This window comes from Thunnus thynnus, chromosome 8 (assembly GCF_963924715.1).
Source record: "Thunnus thynnus chromosome 8, fThuThy2.1, whole genome shotgun sequence".
In the NCBI taxonomy this organism is placed as follows: Eukaryota; Metazoa; Chordata; class Actinopteri; order Scombriformes; family Scombridae; genus Thunnus; species Thunnus thynnus.
The window spans coordinates 21,932,394-21,949,408 of NC_089524.1; the positions used below are offsets into that span (position 1 = coordinate 21,932,394).

A 17,015-nucleotide genomic window follows, 5' to 3' on the forward strand; every position below is an offset into this window, starting at 1 on the left:
AAGGTTTCTGTCACCTGAAAGCAAGTTTGAGCTCCACAACCTCACTATCTTTGAGCCGGAGGTCATCTTCCAACCTCTCGATGATTGCAGAGTACGACTCGCTCACCTTCTTCTTCCACTCATCTTCACAGCCCCATCAAACACATCAACAACGAATCCATTGTTGATTACTCACATAATTAACTTGATATATACATGTGTAAATGTATGATTCAGAAATATTGATCATAATTGTGTCCAAACTGTACATTGCATTACATATGAACACTATCATAAATCATTGTTAGTCACTAACAGTGTTTAAAATGGTTTTTTCAACACGTCAGTATTTGTGATAGAGATTAAGGGCAGCTAAAAGTAAAACTCACACTTCTACGCATCTTCAATGTGGGCATTGTTGTTAGTCATCTGAAATGAACCACAAACACAGCAAGCTATATTACCTGTACACGTCTGAGATGGTCTTGATTTGTAATTTCCCATTGATAAAGGTCCGTTTTCTTTGAATGTGTGCTGTATAGTTTGGTGAACAAGCAGTAACACAATCTCTCTCTCTGCCACAATTGCACAGGTCCAGATAAAGGGGGATCATGTCTGTGGGGCTAAAAATAAACACCTTTGAGTGGAATGCCTAACAACTACGACAACTGATCTCCCTCGAGCAAACGTGGATCAGTGTGACAGTGTTTGCGACGTGTGTATACAGTATAAAACAAACATCTGTCCCAGATACCCCGTGATGTCTGATGTAGAAAAGTAAGTTGGAAATGTATATATTGCTACAGATGTGTCTAGCAAATACTGGTCTTGTTAGGTGGTTCCCAAACTTTTTTCTGTTAGGCCTTTCACAGCAGACATTTTGTTAAAGCAAGAAAAGCACAGGTGGAAGGAATAACATTAATAATCATTAACACTCCAGCAACAGACCCTTTTCAGACATTTTGACGTGTCAAAAGGTGGAATTAATAACATTAATGAGGACAATTAATGGGACGGAGCTATCGTTAGTGTTATAATTAACACCTATGCCTTTCCTGCTTTGACAAGTCAAAACGTCTGCTGTGAAAGGGTCTATAATTGCAATGCAAAGCAGCAATTAATAATGTTACACGTGCGTTTGATGAGTCAGAATGTGTGCTGTGAAATAGATCTGATCAACTTTAGTCCCTCTCTCACCCTCGCAATGGCTCTGCAGCCCTCAGAGGGACCTGCCCCTAGTTCAACTGACAAAATAATATCACTACAGCTGTACAAGTACAAAAAGTAAAGTGAAAGTGCCACCTGCACAGTGATAAGACAACAGATATGTCAATGTAGAAGAGCCCATCAGAAACCCCATAATCTCATCATAAACCAAACTGGTTTCTCTACATCTGCTGACATACTCTACTTCTTATACCTTTGATATCCTCTTGTCCTGAACAAATCATTATTACTGCCACTTAAATGTTACAACTGTGCGATGTGGATGAAGTAAAAACATAAAGGCTATGAGAGGGCATCAAAATTTATCTAATTTTCAATAAGAAAAATTTACAGATGTATAAAAGAATTATGGATACATTTTATAAATGGTTACACCATAATTAATCAAAGAAATAAAAATCTCATAGTCCTGACTGTGAAAACATTAGTTGATCATCAAATGATCATAAAGTATATTAATAATTTATGGTACAATTAATGTTTTCTTGTACTTACACTGACAACATAAAACACAAAATCTAAATTATACACAGCAGCTTTAATTGCTACATCTTCTCTGTGTGATGTCATGATGCAGTCCCTTCCTGAACTTCAACATCTCCTCCAGGTTCTTACACTGCAGGGACTCTTGCATAGACATCAGCTGTGTGTCTTTGGGTAGCGTGAATGTAGAGCCACTGAGGACGGCCTGCGCCATCTTGAGAGACATTGAGAATGAGCTTTGTGGGTCGGAGCAAACGGGAAACAGACGAGCGTTCCATAAACTACAGCTGGACACGTCACCGGAGAACCTCAAGACTTCATTTCCCAGCCCCCAGCGGGACACGCAGTCTGCCAGGCTGACTCTAAAAAGCTCCAGTGCTTCCATAGATGCAGGAGCTTCCACGCTGCGCTTCAGGTTGTCGTTAATCCCGAAGGCGGCAGTTACAAACCTGGTTCGGTTCTGGTGCCTCACACACAGTGAATGCATGAAGACTCCATCAGGCACTGAGAGGCCTGGACTGACCCAGCAGCTGCTGACAATAGAGCTGCTGCCTACAGATGTTCCTGCTCCCAGTCTGGAGTACTCCACCACTGATCCAGCTCCCACAGAACAACTGGAATCGAGGATGCTGCACATAACACAGCAGCCTTCTGTGTTTTCATTTGAATGTACACTGAAAGCAGACGACAGGAGGCCCAGCTCACTCCTTAGCGCTGTGTCCTCAGTGAGGTGAAAGAGGTATTCTGACGTGGTTCCAATGTGGTAAAACTTGGAGTCGTTGAGGAGGATGACATTCAGGGGAGTTCCTCTGAGGAGATGGAAGATCTTCTGGCGGATTTCCACCAGACTGCGCTCCTCTTTGGTGACATTAGCAGTGTTGCGGGTGTACTCTATCGTGGCTCGGGGGCCCAGTGCTTGGAGAAAATCCCCGTATGCGTCTATCTCGCATTCTAAAGGTCCAACTTCTTTCAGCAAATCAAGGAGAGACTGTGCGGTATCAAAGTCAACGTAATAGGTGCTGTCTGTGTAGACAAACTCGGTGTCAGATAGAGAAAAACAACCACTCCTCCTCTGACAAACAGCACCACTGTCTCGCATCTTATCAACGCTTGGTTTGTGAAGAAAACGCAAGCAGGAAATGTTCTCCATTTGCGAGTGCGTGGACGGTTCATACGCATCCAGGACAAACACGCCGTGGGTTGTTCCGATAGACAGCGAGGACGGGTGAGCTAAAGCTGTAAAACCCGGTTTGTCAAACTTAACACTCTCATCCTCCGCAATACTGTAGAGCTCTATGTCATCTGCGCAGGTCACCAACACGCCGGGCTTCATATGAGCTGGGAAATCCACATACATGGCCAGTTTGAGCTCCAGCATCTGGTAGAGAGGGTCACCCAGAGGCACAGCGGTGAAGATCTTCCCCAGGGCGCTGGCACTGGGTAAACGCTGACTCGACCCTCCTGGAAGAATGAGAGGAGAAATGTTAAAGTCTGAAACATCACACACAGTAGGTGCATTAACTAAGTTGTCTGAGCATTTGCAATCAACCCCTTAACTCTGGAGTAAACTGCTTCAATGAAAATATTTAGTAAACTACCTGAAAAGTCTTTTTTTTGACACTTACTTTTGAAATGATAAAACTAATTCAATTAAGATAATTAAGTACACCACTCATGGGGGCTCCATAGCACAATAAAATACAAATAGAAGAAAGAAAGAATAAATAAATACACAATATCTAAAAAAGAAAAAATCCACAAAAAAACAGCAGACATTCCGCAGTGATCAAACATTTGCATTCAGGCTGGAGCGCCAATGGTTCCACATTATAGACGAGAAGTTGACGGAGCTCAGTTCAGGGTTGGTTAAGGCTAAAATAATACCGTTTTCAGAATCAGATACAATCTATACATACATCTATATATAAGATTTTATATTACAGCAGAGCAGGTGGCTACACCAACATTTACAAACATTTGGCTTGTGTTGCAGCTTCTCTGAGCTTTAAGCAGCAGCCTCATTATACTGTCATTAAGCCCTAATTTATACCATCATAATCATTAGATACTATAATTACATACAAACTGTAATGGACACTTTTCACTGTTTCTTTTTTTCTGGTAGATTTTATAGACCAAATGCTTACTTTATTAATCACCAAAGTATTCAGCAGATTAATCAATATAGTGGCTAGTTGAAGTCTGACCAGCATTCAGTGGAAGAAATGATCTATTTCTCTAATTTATTTTAAAAAAATGTCTCAAACCTGCATGGATGAGGATGACTCTCAGTCTGCTCAGAGTCTTCCCGTAGACGTCCTTCAGCTGCTGCAGTGCATACAGAGTGGAGCCCCCATTCCCTTCAAAACACAAGGTCATTATAACTATATTGCAGTGCTTTGTTGTAGAGCTGCAACGATAAGTCGATTAATCGATTTGTCAATGAATCAGCAACTATTTTGATAATTGAATAATCGTTTTAGTCATTTTTTAAGCAAATATGTTGGTTTCAGCTTCTCAAATGTAATGATGTCATGCTTTGCTTTGTCACTCATGATAGCAAACTGAATATCTTTGGGTTTGGGCTATTGATTGGATAAAAAAAACTTAAGAGTCTGGGAAATTAAAAGGGTCATTTTCACCATTTTCTGACCAAATGATAAATCGATTAATAATTATTATTGTTAGTTGAAGCTCTACCTTGTTGACACCCTTCAGCAGCAAACAGGGGACAGTAACATGAGACTGGGGAGTACTGTCTGACTCACTTACCTATTTTGGATCCAGGCGGATCTGAGAAGACCTTGTACTGGATTCCGAGGGGAAGCTCTTTTCTGTCAACTTTCTCACTGATCTGCAGCTCATATGCTTCTTTCTGGATCTCATCCACAGCGGTCACAACCACCACATCCCAAAACTCATCCGGCTGCACCTCTGCACCTTCAGGCGAAGCAATAAGCAGTTTATTATAAACATATTTAGTTTAAACAGACGCTAAAATGAAGCCATGGTTTGCAGAAATACACAGGAGGAGCTAAATATTAGGGGGGAAACATTCAAGAGTCAAAAATGAAACTTACCACGCAAAGAGTTAAATCTCCTGATTTTTTCTCTTGTTGCAATTTTTAACTTTACTATACATTCTTGATTCATACTGTCGTTTTCAAATATATTCGCTCTAAGTCTCTGTTACTGTAGCAGACTGCTGTCTCCTTCACTACCGGGTGTTGTCACGTGGTTATGTTTACAACGTGGGCGGGGAAAGAGGAGCACGTGGTGAGGGTGAACTGCCAAAGCCACAAGCAACCAACCTGCAACCATGACAAATGCACCATAAAGTTTGTAAAATATATATTTATTTTCTCTCCATTTCCTTTATTAATTTATCTGTATATTCATGTTTTTATTTGATTCTTTTTTTAAAATATTATTTTATTTATTAATTCTATCCGCCTTAGTGATGGTCTAAAACAGTGGTTACCAACCTGGGGGTCGGGATCCCCACAAGGGGTCGCTGGATTATTCAAAGGGGTCGTGAGACGATAGGACAGGACAAGATACAGACAAAAAAAACAAAAACAAAAAAACCCCAACATATTTTGGACACACAAAACTGTGATTTTCTTCATGTTTTCTTTTAATTTCTGCTTTATTTCTTGTGGATTTCAGTTTTTCTCCTCAAGCCTCTAAAAGTTATTCAAATAAAACAAAATAAAATTAGTCATTAAACCATTAGTTGATTGGCAGAAGATTGATCAGCAAGTATTTTGATAATTTTTAGTCTTTTTAGTCATTTTTTAAGCAAAAATGTAAAAAAAAAACAAAAAAAAAAAACAGCTTCTCAAATGTGATGATTTGTTGCTTTTCATTGTCGAACATGATGATAAACTGGGTATCTTTGAGTTTTGGACTGTTAATCAGACAAAACTAGACATTTGAAAATGTAACCTTGAACTGTGGGGAACTTTAAACGACTAACCGATGAACCAAGACAATAACCCATAATTTAACTGGTAGATAATGCAACATGTGACGAGGGGTCTCAGGTAGACTTCGCTTTACTTTGAGGGGTCACAGGCCAAAAAGGTTGGGGAACACTGGTCTAAAAGACTGTTTAAAAGCCTTCTCCACATAACAGTTCTGGTGAATAAATACATAGAGCTGAAACAATTAGTCAGTTAATCAATTAGTTGATCGCCTGAAAATTAATTTGAAACAATTTTGATAATCAATCAATCGGCCAAGTCATTTTTCAAGGAAAAATACCAAAGTCTGGCCAGTTCCAACCTCTCAAATACAAAGATTTCCTGCTTTTCTTTGTTTCATATCACAGCAAACTGAAAATCTTTGGGCATTATCACTATTTTCTGACATTTTAATGTAATTGAATTTGTTTGTTTTACCTAAAAAATGTCAAATTTAGATATACTGAGTCTAAAATAAGATGTAAAGAACCAATGAAGATTAATTTAATATAATGTAAACTCTTCCTCAGGTCCTTAAAACCCTCCAATTCCCAGATACAATACTAACAACATGACCTCAGTGTCCTAAACAGTAACTACGACCCAGTGAACTGCCCCTACAAGTGCTCTACATATTGATTTTGTGATTATAGTTACCTTTATTAACAGACAATTAAATTTAGCTCACAAACACATTGATGTCCATAAATCAAGTCTAGTCAGCAAATGAGTCAAAAAAAAACATTTTATTTTTTTAAACACTGCCTAACTGGTTGATCAGAGATAGCTGAATATTGTTTTAAGGAGACACAACCTGCTATTGTTCCCATGTCACTATGGCAACAGATGCTAGAAAGGCTAGACTTCATGTTTGTTTGTTTTTTTTTTGTTTTTGTTTTTTTGCATGACATAAAATTGCACATTGTAGTAAATTTTATTATCTTTCACATAATCCACACTCCTGGAGCTGTGTTTTAGGAACAGCAGATGCTACAGTTCCTGAATCTCCATGACAACGATATGTAGAAATGTCCAGGGATTGGTTGTCTGCCAAAGACCCTTTTACATCTCAATGGTACTACATGAGAAGCAACCAATGCAGCATCAATAATGTCACTTCTATAAAGTTGAGTCATTGTCTCATGCATTAAGTCAGACAGAAACAAGAAACATGATTAGTACAAAGTCATTGAAGCAAGATTTAAGTATCTGTGATAATCCATGGACCTATGTTCTTTGGTTATCTAAATAGAAAAAGTCACATGATATCAAAGAAATTAATTCATCCTATATTTTCAAGTATTTTTTGTCTCTCTGACTAAATACATTTTTCATCTGTCCAGACTGACAAATCAAAATTAATCCATGGCACATTTGATGATTGAATAATTGTGTATTATTTACCAAGTAAAAATAACACTGGTTACAGCTTCTCAATTGCAAACATTTTTCTCTGTTATCTCTCTGCCATTACTGTCAACTGAATGCTTGAACTTTCTTTCACCATTCGAGACATTTTAAGTTGACACAAAAGCCCAAAGTGAAAATCACAACTGATGAAACAGATAATTCTTTATCCATTATTCAACATTCAGTACCTACTGCTTCAGGTATTTTATTAAATTTTTTTTTTACTAAGATTTTGAGGATTACAGTGTTTTGGGTGAACACAAATAACAGTTTCTTTTTTAGATTTCTGCCGCTTTAAACCACATCATCCATCCACTAATGCTGAGATGAACCTCATACAGCTGGTTGCTCAGGTTCCCGTCAACAAGTCTGCCTCCCAGATGACTGCCAACAAGTTGCAGGCAGATCATGAGTAAAAAGTAAATAGAGTTGGTAAACTTATCTACAGAGGCAGAGAATCAAGAACCGCAGGGAGAGGAAGCACGTGGTAAGAGCCAGTGGAGACAGGCTGTTGCAGGATGCCAGGCAAAAGCATTTTACATTTCTAAAATAAGAGCAGTGGGAGGAGGATGGCTTGAGAGTGGGCACTGATGACGACCATGGTGGGGGGGGCAGCTTGCCTCACTGACCGGGCCCTTTAACAAGAATAGCACACATCAGACACTGTTCAGTGACTTGCAGAGCAGTGTGAACTGGCAGCGAGCGACAAGCTGCAGGCCAAACCACACAAGACTCTCATCTATGTTTTCTTTGGACAGATTTATTCTGCAGGATTACTGAGTGGCTTGTGTCTGCCAGTGTTTCACCTAAAATTCATGAAGCCAAGGAGAAATTAGGAGGGGATTACATACTTTTTTTTTTTTTTTTTTTTTTTTTTAAATGCAGCTGCATTCGCTTATGCTGTTGCTCTAAAACCAGGAAACGTTGTGAGCATAACAGGATGATCATGGAACAAACACAATACCTGGAAAGCAAGCAGAGCTACCTTCTCCTATAAGCCCCAGTCAGAGGCTCCCAGAAGAGGATTAAGCCTGACTGTTTCACTCAGACTCTATTAAACTCCTCAGCTGGCCTGCACCTATTACAACACTAACATCACAAGTTACAGTGGGATACAATTGCAAGCTGTGTTTGTTTTGGTTTTTTTGTACATAAAAATTGGTTCAGGAATGGTAGGAATGCAGGGGGAAGGGAGGTGACAACCAAAACAACAGCTCATATGAGCAAAATCCACGGGTCTGTTGTGCTTAATGTTTCAGTTAAATCAAGACAGATACTTGGCCACTTAAGGTCCACATATTACAATCAGTGCAAGTTCATTCCTCTAAAACTATACATTGTTGTCTAAAGCAGCAGCATCATACACTAAATGTACATCTTGACTTATATTTTAAAACTTAAATAGTTTAAAAACTTGACTCTGACAGGAGGTAGAAAACAATAAACTATTAAAAAAGGCTGATTGAAACATCTCAGTTTAGACTAGTTTCATCCTCATGTTATTTTCTCTTAATACTGGTCATACCATTAAAAACATGGTTGTCTAAAGGTAACAGATCGTTAAATATTTAAAATGATGTACCAAAATGTGATTTATGTATAAATTAGTATTGCACAGAAAGAAATTTAACCATACTATATTGGCTCTAATAAAACCTAAGAGGCTTAAAATCCAAGAGAAACATTTTGCACTCTTGCTTCATACCTATTAATCTGGCTGAGAACAAGCAGCACGTTCTTAAAAAGTATACACCGTATTTCTTCAGCCTTTTTAGAGAGTATGTCTCTCATTTTCAGAACGGATAAAGTCACACAGTATGAACTGAGGTTTAAAAAAACCCTACAAATCCATTGCAAAGACAGTTACATTCAACTGCGGCTTCTGTAAGAGCACACAGCACTTCCACAACAGAGGTGAAATGGGATAAAGACAGAGAGAGGATACTATTGCTCCTTTTGGAGAGACAGCATGGTATCACTGTTGTGTTGCAGTGCAGAGGGCGGCAGAGCAGCAAGGCTGTCCTTGTTGGTCTCCAGGAAGTGGCTACAGGCTGAAAAAGCGCTGTAAAAGCTAGAGGAGAGTCCAGCGATGTCTGTAGAGATGTAGGGAAGGACGCCCGGTGTGGCCTGGTTGTAGTAGGTGATCTGAAACAAAACACAGGTCAATTGTGGTGCAGTAGAACATTGCGTCTTGTCATTTTGTTCTGCACTTGTGAACTGTTGTGAGTTATGCGAGTGATGAAGTCATGTGCTAACTGTAACTGTAGGAAGAATGCATGCCCTCTCTCATTTGGCCAACCTTGGTGACAGTACTGGACTCTTCCCAGATTGTGAAGCCGGCACAGAGCACCTCTCCCCTCGTGTAGTCCTCAGTGGGAGGGTGAGTGGGCAAAGTGACAGAACGCAGAGCGATCAGATATGGGTCCCTGAGAGGGACAAAAAAGGATAGTATCATGAGACTTTATGAAAGAGCAAGCGGCAGGCAGTAATGCAATAACCCTGTTGCATAACAGATATTATGAGGTGGAATAGGAAATCAGGAAATGATGGGGTATTATCAAAATGGTGTGCAGTGCAGAGGTGAGCAAGGTCATCTCCATATGTCTATTATTATGTGGTATGTTATCACACCTCGAATCACATGGCTTCCTCCTAGATGCCAGCAGGATGAAGTCCTTGCCTTTGCCCCCTTTACTGACAGAGGGTGTGGTTACACGATAAAGGGTGTCATCGTCATCCGCCTGGGTGATCACCTCACAGTCCCTGCAGTTGACAAGATTAAATCCGCTTTATCTCACACTGTTGTCACTATCACTTTAAACAAGTAAGTAAATAAGTCACTGAATAAAGTTTTGTTTGCAATGTCCAGTTAATGTAATCACTGCAGCATCACAGTGAGAGCTTTCAATACGTGCCAATAGTTCCTTTGTCATGAAATGCACCATTAGAGGAAAACAGAAGAAATAACACTATAACTTTTCCTTTGTGTTCCTCTTGTTGGTTGCTGTAATAGTATATTAAGACTGAAGAATCCCAGGTGAAAAGAAATCTTATGAAAAGACCAAAAACCAACAATGAATCGGTCTTACAAACTGCCTATGTAGCCAAAGCCTGATCTAGCTTATTCCTCTGTGCCACAGAGCTCCATTGTTCTTCAAAAAAATACTAATAACATAAATGAGCCACGATGTTGCACTGACTGGGTGACTTTATGACCATGAACCTGGACATTTTGAGTCAATCCTACATACCGTCCTGCGGCCGATACTTGCTATAACACCAAAAGTATAATAATCCACCGCTGAAAATAGTCCCAAGAAACACTCCATTTACTCCTGTTTGAGTAATATTTTCTAAAAACTACAGTGCTCAGCTTTTATAGGAAATTACTGAGTCTTTTTTTAAAATGTAACTGTATATTTGTGACCTGTTCAGTAGAAAACAAACAGGCTTTGGGACTCTTGAAGCTACTGAGCGACAGAATTACTTATTGTTGGTTTTTATCTTGTCGTGTGATCAGAAAAATCTATATTAACTGCTGAATGTCAAAGATGTAAATGTTACTGACTCATAATGCTGGTCCCACTCCTTTCTCCTCCTCAGGTCTGACAGCAGGTGGAACGTCTGCTCTGCTGGGACACTGACATGCATCTCCACCTTGAAACACAGCACCTGGTTTTCCTCCAGTGTGTACAGTCTGACCTAAGGAATGGAGCACATCGACAAAGAGGAGGTGGGCTTATCGTCTATGAACAGGATTCAATCCAGATGTGTTATGTGTATACATCAAGTTTGATTTCAAAACTGCTACAGTAATTGTTGGGTTAATGAGTGATTGTAAATACATGGACTTCTATTGAGAACAACTATTTTTTTTTAGGTCTTATCCTCTAAAACTTTGAAAACTTGCAGTATTCCTCAATTTAATTGAAGCCATGTGGGCCTACTTTAAGCAGTCACCATGACTGAGCGTTTTCAGTTTGTCCATAATAATACAGATCAGAAAGCACAGTGGAATCACAACAGCTGTAACTGTTTAACAAGCTATATCCTGGACAATAATGTACGCTGTACTGACCTTATTTTTCTCAGAGGTTAATACCCAGTTGTTTCTGGTATTCATCAGTTTCAGTGCTGACACATTATTGTAGCTCAGGTACATCTGAAAAAGGACAAAGGGCTGTCTGAACTCTGAAGCTTGAATATGGTGGCAATATCTTACAAAAGGATGCCTGCATTTGTTTGCCTGAAATAATTGCAATACCTGGTTACTTGGATCCCAGGGTACAGACAGAGGCACCTCAGTTTGCTTGCAAGTGATAATGTATTTCCTGTAAACATGTAGGGCAGCAATGATTTACATTCAGGAGAAAGACCAAGAACCTGACCGATGTGAACACTTTCATTCTAGGCATGATCCCACATGTTTAGTTATCAAATAGTCGAAAAAAGATTATACTGGAGGCAGGGTACTTTACAACTGAACAATGAGCGTATTATGCTTGACAGACTCTGCACCAAAGTGTGCTCAGCTGTGATATGCTGCCCTGCCATGTCATGTGCTGCTGCAGAGTATTGTAACCAGTGGATTCTGTAGCACACTGGACAAACTATTAAATGATAACGCTGTTTCAGTTTTACCTCCAGAGCTTTATACTGCATCATTATCTTATTATATACAGTTGCGATTTTCCTATTTTTGTTTATGTATACATTTTGTCAATGTATTGATACCTTATGTATGCAATGTTGTTTAGTGATATACTATAGGTACTATAGTATTTTGATCCTAAACTACTGCTATACTAACACACCCAAGACTGTTTCTTTGAGCCAATATGGGCTCAAAACATACTTTTCCTTATTGTAATAAAGAAACATTTTTAAAAAGAGCAGATGATAGTATAACTGGTACTTTGGGAAATAGAAATCTTTTTTGTTTACAGGCCAATCTTTACACTGAAAACTATAATCAGTATGTTCCTGCAATAAACCAGTGTTTGCCCTCAGTCAGTCTACAAACCATGAAACCTGGAAATGAACCAGGAGATACTAACCTATCAAGCCGAATCTTCTTTCTTGCAATTGCTTCTTTATAACGTCTTTTTCCATCCTGTGAAACATCAGAAAACATAATAGTGAAGTCCTCACACAAGGATATTATTTACATAAACTTTGTACTGATTTTTTTATTTCTTTGCTGCACATTATGACCTCTCTAAGGCAGCAACAGGACACCTGGAAAACTCACCACGGGCTCAGGTCGTATCCGTGGCAGCGTGCATGGTTTCCTATCACTGTCCAGCACCTCAAAGGTCATAAAGGCACTATTTATATGACGCAGAGGTTCTCTACCCTGGTAGGCCTCCGCACACACACCCACCTCCATACTAGAGAATGTGTGCAGACACATGGGTTCACAAAAAGATACACACATATAAGTACAGTATAAATACACATGTAAATGGCTTATAGAGTTATAGAGATAGATTGAAAACATGAATTAGATGAGCTGAGAATTATTCTCCCTTGTGATGCTTTCACTGCGGAGACTCACCTGTGCTTGAAGGCGTTGTTAACAATGGCTTTCAGTACCAGTCGGTCGCCAATGTGAGACGGGCCACGAAAATGAAACATGTCTATGGTCCTCAAGGTTGGATGAGCGTTACATAAGCGACTAGATTGAGATAAAAGAGAAAAAAAAAAGAAGAAGGCGATTATAGTTTGTCTTGAGTGTTTCTGTTTTGGACCTTGGCCTCATTACAAAAAGCCTCCAAACTAGGAATTCAAGGAATAGTTTGATATTTTTCAGAAATACACTTATTCACTTCGTTGTTTAGCATTAGATGAGAAGATTGATACCAAATAACGTTGAACTATTCCTTTGAAGCTAGATTAACTCTTATTCAAAATTAACTATGAAAACAACAGTAGATACACACCTTGCTGCAATCGTAGCCACATTCTCCATCCAGGCCATGATTTGCCCCCCAAAGGTGCTGACTTGGTGGTTGGCATGGGGTGGTAGCACTAGCTCCACACTTTCCACTCGCGTGCGCTCAGCTGGCACGGCATCCTCATATTCCTGACATTCTCCTGGTTAGAGTGCAAAAACAAAGAGCTTTAATCTATCAGATTTTCAGTGGCGTAGACGTCTGGCCCAGTGTTATGAAACCTTATGTGTACCCAGTTGAGCCGTGCTGCTGCTCAGTAGGTCTGTAATGATCTCAGCGTGGATGAGCCTCATCCTCCTTCGCTCTGCTGCCAGGCTGTACTCCATCTGCTCCGTTTGTGTGTGAGGAATCACCTGCTTCAGCTGTACCTGTGTACACATACGCGGGCCCTGGAGATGTTAAACAAGCTTTAGAAAAATGCCTCTGTGACGATGTCTTGCTTCATCACTCTTACCTTCCCAGCTTCAGTTCGTCTGGCAACAAAGGTGGCGAAGGCATGGCAAACCTTCCACTGCCTGGCAGTGTAGAGGTCTTCACAAGTCACCAATATGCCTACCTGAAGTGTAAAGAATCAGCACATTAATTTCATTTTTTCTAAAATATTATGAATGTTCACTGTACTGTAATTAAAAAACAATGTCCACCCACCTCCATACTGGATGTGAAGGCTCTGTTGACCTTTGCTATTATGTTGACAACCTTTCCCACCCTGGAGTAGACAGATACACACACCTCTCTTTACTATCAACATGGAGCTGTGATTATACCATCAACACAATCTGAACCTCACTACTGTGAGATATAATGTTTAGTTACATCAAGGCAAGTTTGGTCATCAATGTCCACCTCTTTCTTGTCGATTTATTTGTTTAAATAATGCATTTATTTCAATTAATAAATATTTTTAATATGATTTATATGAATTAAGTCCGGTTGGTTTTGAATTTCTTATGATAGTATCATTATCGGTGTTATTTAACAGAAAAACAGCCCTTATTAGTAGCATTTGACCTTTTTTCTCCCCTATAAGCAACGCATGCAATAGGATTGCCTGCGACTAAGGTGCAGATACACCTTGGCAGAGCAGTATTAAGGTTAATACCTTACCCTATAGTGTGCTCAAAATGGATGTCGTCCACAGAGGCCGTGATACAGGAACAACCTGCATGTCTCTCAGCTGGGAGAGGAGAGATTACACAAACATATAGGTAGTGCAGCACAAAGCATCTGCAAGCAGGGGAAAGAGAAAGCTAACCTGTAAATATGTGCATCTATATGGGAATAAGAAAGTAATCACATTAAAAGACTTAAGTCCTGTTTTACTTGCTTAACAAAGGGAATGCAATGTATAAAAGGTAAATATGTTAAAAAAATCTTCACTGTGGTTATGGGCCATATATGCTGTGAAATATGTTTGGGCGATGTGATGATATGTTGTTGTTATGATATGAGACAATATATATATTGTGAGATTTTTCTGTGTGGTTTATACGGTGGAAGAAACCCCTTTAATATCTCTGGATGTATTACGCAATATTGCAAATAAATAGATAGGACTGCTTTATGAAAATATTGGATTTTTTCATGATTTTTGTGTTTGATAAATAACTTTTATTCTCAGGTGTTTTGCTTGTTTGCTGGATTAATCAAAAACAGACATTCATTCATGATTATCTTATAGACCAGAACAAATCAAGGTCAGGTCAAAGACTAAAACAGGCAAACAACTGTACTAACTTGACATATATATAAAAGCACAATAACATTAAATTCTTAGGTGCATTTTAAGAGTTTATATATGCCTTGAAACTACTGGGAGTTTAAAAATAATAATTACGCTTTTGTATATGGTTTTATCAGCCATTGTTGTGAGTTGTTGAGGTCTTCTGATCCTTGCTTACCAGACAGACAGGCTGTGGAGTCCATCCACTTCAACAGCTGTCCAACACTCAGCTCCCCACAGTGGTTGGCGTGACACGGCAGCACTATCTGACTCATCTTCACTTCAGTGGGGTTTCTATACACTTCCCCAGTCTCAAGAATGAACAGTTGGTCCTGCATGGCGTCAGCATCTTTCCCCTCAGATGTCATAATGCACAACTACTCAGACAGGAAACACATGACAGTGTGTTACAGTAGAACCAGTTCAACACTTTCCACTTTGTGTTTTTGTCTCAGGTACTGAAGAAAAAATATAATTACAAGTACAGTGTGTGATCCAAATGTAAACAAAATGGTTGCCACATCAGCAAAATTCAAAAGCTGACTGGGACCTGCATCACAACAAGTGTTTTAATATGGCTAAATATAAGTTATTAGTTTTCTGATGTTGTCAAGTGTGTGTACATGAGTAATATTTTAAACTCACAAGCATTTTTAAAGAGGCAGGTTTACTGATTCATTGATATAACCTGATGTAAAAACACTCATTCCAGGTTTAATTCAGCAATACTGATAATAACTCAGTAAAGATGCTTCTTTGAACAAGCCCCAGACCTCCAGTTTTAATTATGATGGTCAATAGAAGCAGAAGTAAATTCTTGATTTTGGTTTCCTAAAACACATCATAATCCAAAAAAAAAAAACTTAACTCAAGCTCCTTAATTTTTTCTTGAGCCAAAAAGTGTTGGCTCAATAAGTTCCTTTCATGCACTACACAATATAATTGACTGACTTGTGAATTTAATACTCCAATATGTGCTTTTTATTACAGTTTGCATATATAATACATGTCAGGATACCTCAATATCAAGACTATGTGAAAATTACAATGTTAATTATAATTTTGCTGTCAAGGTCCACCCCCATGTCAAATATATGACCTAAGAAATCACTGACTGGGCATTCAGTAAGGCATTTTTTTGCAATATAAAATTTAAACTACATTAGTTGTGATGGAGTAACTAACAAAACAAAAGAGGTTACTGAAGGTCAGAGCTGTTTGACAGTCACTCAGTGACTCACTTTCATCTGACATAAACAATTAATTTTTTGTTAGTCAACATCAACTTTTTTTAATATTGACATATTGTTTTTGTTCACAACTTAATCAAAAACACTCAGTTTGGTCCAGTGCTCCAACGTAAGACGCTTGTCTACTGAGAAATTGCTCAACATTTCCCCACCACCCGGATTAGGATAAACCTGAAATGCCTCTTTAAATCTAACATCATTTGATGACACTGCTCCTCAGCTATGAATGCAAGTATAAACAATATGCTTTTCAAAAATGCGGGCTGGAATTTGTCTTTTTAGAGCAGTTGCAGTCAAGCTGACTCACAAACTATTTCAAGCCGTATGCCACGGAATGGTATTATTGGAAACAGTTTGTTGGGAAGTGTTTGCCCGTAACTTTTGCTCCAATGGGGTGTCCATGTAGTGGTCACCTGTCTTTCCTGTTATCGCTGACAGCTGTAGTGACCTTAACATTGACTTCACGAGAAAAGAGGCAGACCAAAACATCCAGCATGAACTTCTGTGGCAACTTGCAATAGAGAAACAAAATATCAAGTGGACTACAGCTGATTTTAGCTAGTTATTTATGCTGTAAAACACTGTAAGTCGTCACCAGTAAATACTCACTAAAAAAAAACAAACATAAAAATGCTTACCCATGCAGTTTAAGAGTTACTGCTCAAGTTGAAGACGACTTAAAGTCCTTCGAGTGCGGATGAATGTCGGCTACAAACCATAAAACCAGCTATAAATGAGCAGTCTGCGACCCGGACCGTGGCTCTTTTCATTTCACCCATTCCTCAAAAACACACACACACCGCAGTCTTAAAAAGTGTGTGTGTGTGTGTGTGTGTGTGTGTGTTTGTGTGTTTGTTTGTGTGTGTGTGTGTGTGAGTGTGAGAGAGAGAGAGAGAGAGAGAGAGAGAGAGAGAGAGAGAGAGAGAGAAAGAGAGAGAGAGAGAGAGAGAGACCATCCCCCGTGGTGGGCGTTATTTTTTCCCCAAACCTGCATTCTGCGAAGACCCGCCCTACTCTGCCTCTG

At 39.2% G+C, this 17,015-nt stretch overlaps 3 protein-coding genes across 4 annotated transcripts in view; all 3 read right to left on the reverse strand.

Moving 5' to 3' along the window:
• Window positions 1–579, reverse strand: part of tnni3k (TNNI3 interacting kinase) — a 12,725-nt gene extending 12,146 nt beyond the window's left edge. Inside the window, exons 1-2 of the mRNA XM_067597185.1 lie at window positions 444–579; window positions 15–123 (exon numbers count right to left, since the gene is read on the reverse strand). Coding sequence (XP_067453286.1) covers window positions 15–123; window positions 444–483 — 149 coding nt within the window. The 5' untranslated portion in view covers window positions 484–579. The remainder of the gene's footprint in view (window positions 1–14; window positions 124–443) is intronic.
• fpgt (fucose-1-phosphate guanylyltransferase) lies at window positions 327–4,970 on the reverse strand. The gene is made up of 5 exons (XM_067597189.1): window positions 4,770–4,970; window positions 4,462–4,629; window positions 3,957–4,049; window positions 1,702–3,150; window positions 327–408 (listed from the first exon to the last, which is right to left on the reverse strand). Exons 1-4 carry the CDS (start codon window positions 4,840–4,842, stop codon window positions 1,745–1,747), a joined length of 1,740 nt encoding a protein of 579 aa, XP_067453290.1. The 5' UTR covers window positions 4,843–4,970; the 3' UTR covers window positions 327–408; window positions 1,702–1,744.
• Window positions 4,971–6,381: 1,411 nt separating this feature from the next.
• Window positions 6,382–16,871, reverse strand: acot11b (acyl-CoA thioesterase 11b). Of its 2 annotated transcripts, XM_067597188.1 has the most exons (17): window positions 16,630–16,870; window positions 16,405–16,502; window positions 14,920–15,118; window positions 14,126–14,245; window positions 13,667–13,727; window positions 13,473–13,574; window positions 13,251–13,386; window positions 13,007–13,160; window positions 12,622–12,741; window positions 12,316–12,454; window positions 12,122–12,177; window positions 11,329–11,395; window positions 11,143–11,226; window positions 10,633–10,766; window positions 9,696–9,827; window positions 9,364–9,490; window positions 6,382–9,209 (listed from the first exon to the last, which is right to left on the reverse strand). In XM_067597188.1, exons 5-17 carry the CDS (start codon window positions 13,670–13,672, stop codon window positions 9,009–9,011), a joined length of 1,458 nt encoding a protein of 485 aa, XP_067453289.1. In that variant the 5' UTR covers window positions 13,673–13,727; window positions 14,126–14,245; window positions 14,920–15,118; window positions 16,405–16,502; window positions 16,630–16,870; the 3' UTR covers window positions 6,382–9,008. The 2 variants fall into 2 exon arrangements, with proteins under 2 accessions (XP_067453289.1, XP_067453287.1); XM_067597186.1 differs by lacking the exon at window positions 16,405–16,502 and having other exon boundaries at window positions 14,126–14,195; window positions 16,630–16,871.
• Between the last annotated feature and the right edge of the window lie 144 nt (window positions 16,872–17,015).

Bases quoted from the DNA above. Each gene is read 5' to 3' on its own strand.
- acot11b (XM_067597186.1), bottom strand. From the start codon at position 15,109: ATGACATCTGAGGGGAAAGATGCTGACGCCATGCAGGACCAACTGTTC. The intron at 14,196-14,919 runs GTAAGCAAGGAT...CTCCTCTCCCAG, and splicing joins CTCCACAGCCTGTCTGTCTG to CTGAGAGACATGCAGGTTGT. The intron at 13,387-13,472 runs GTAAGAGTGATG...ATGTGTACACAG, and splicing joins GACGAACTGAAGCTGGGAAG to GTACAGCTGAAGCAGGTGAT.
- fpgt (XM_067597189.1), bottom strand. From the start codon at position 4,842: ATGAATCAAGAATGTATAGTAAAGTTAAAAATTGCAACAAGAGAAAAA. The intron at 4,050-4,461 runs GTAAGTGAGTCA...TGTGTTTTGAAG, and splicing joins TCCGCCTGGATCCAAAATAG to GGAATGGGGGCTCCACTCTG. The intron at 3,151-3,956 runs GTTTGAGACATT...TCATTCTTCCAG, and splicing joins AGTCATCCTCATCCATGCAG to GAGGGTCGAGTCAGCGTTTA.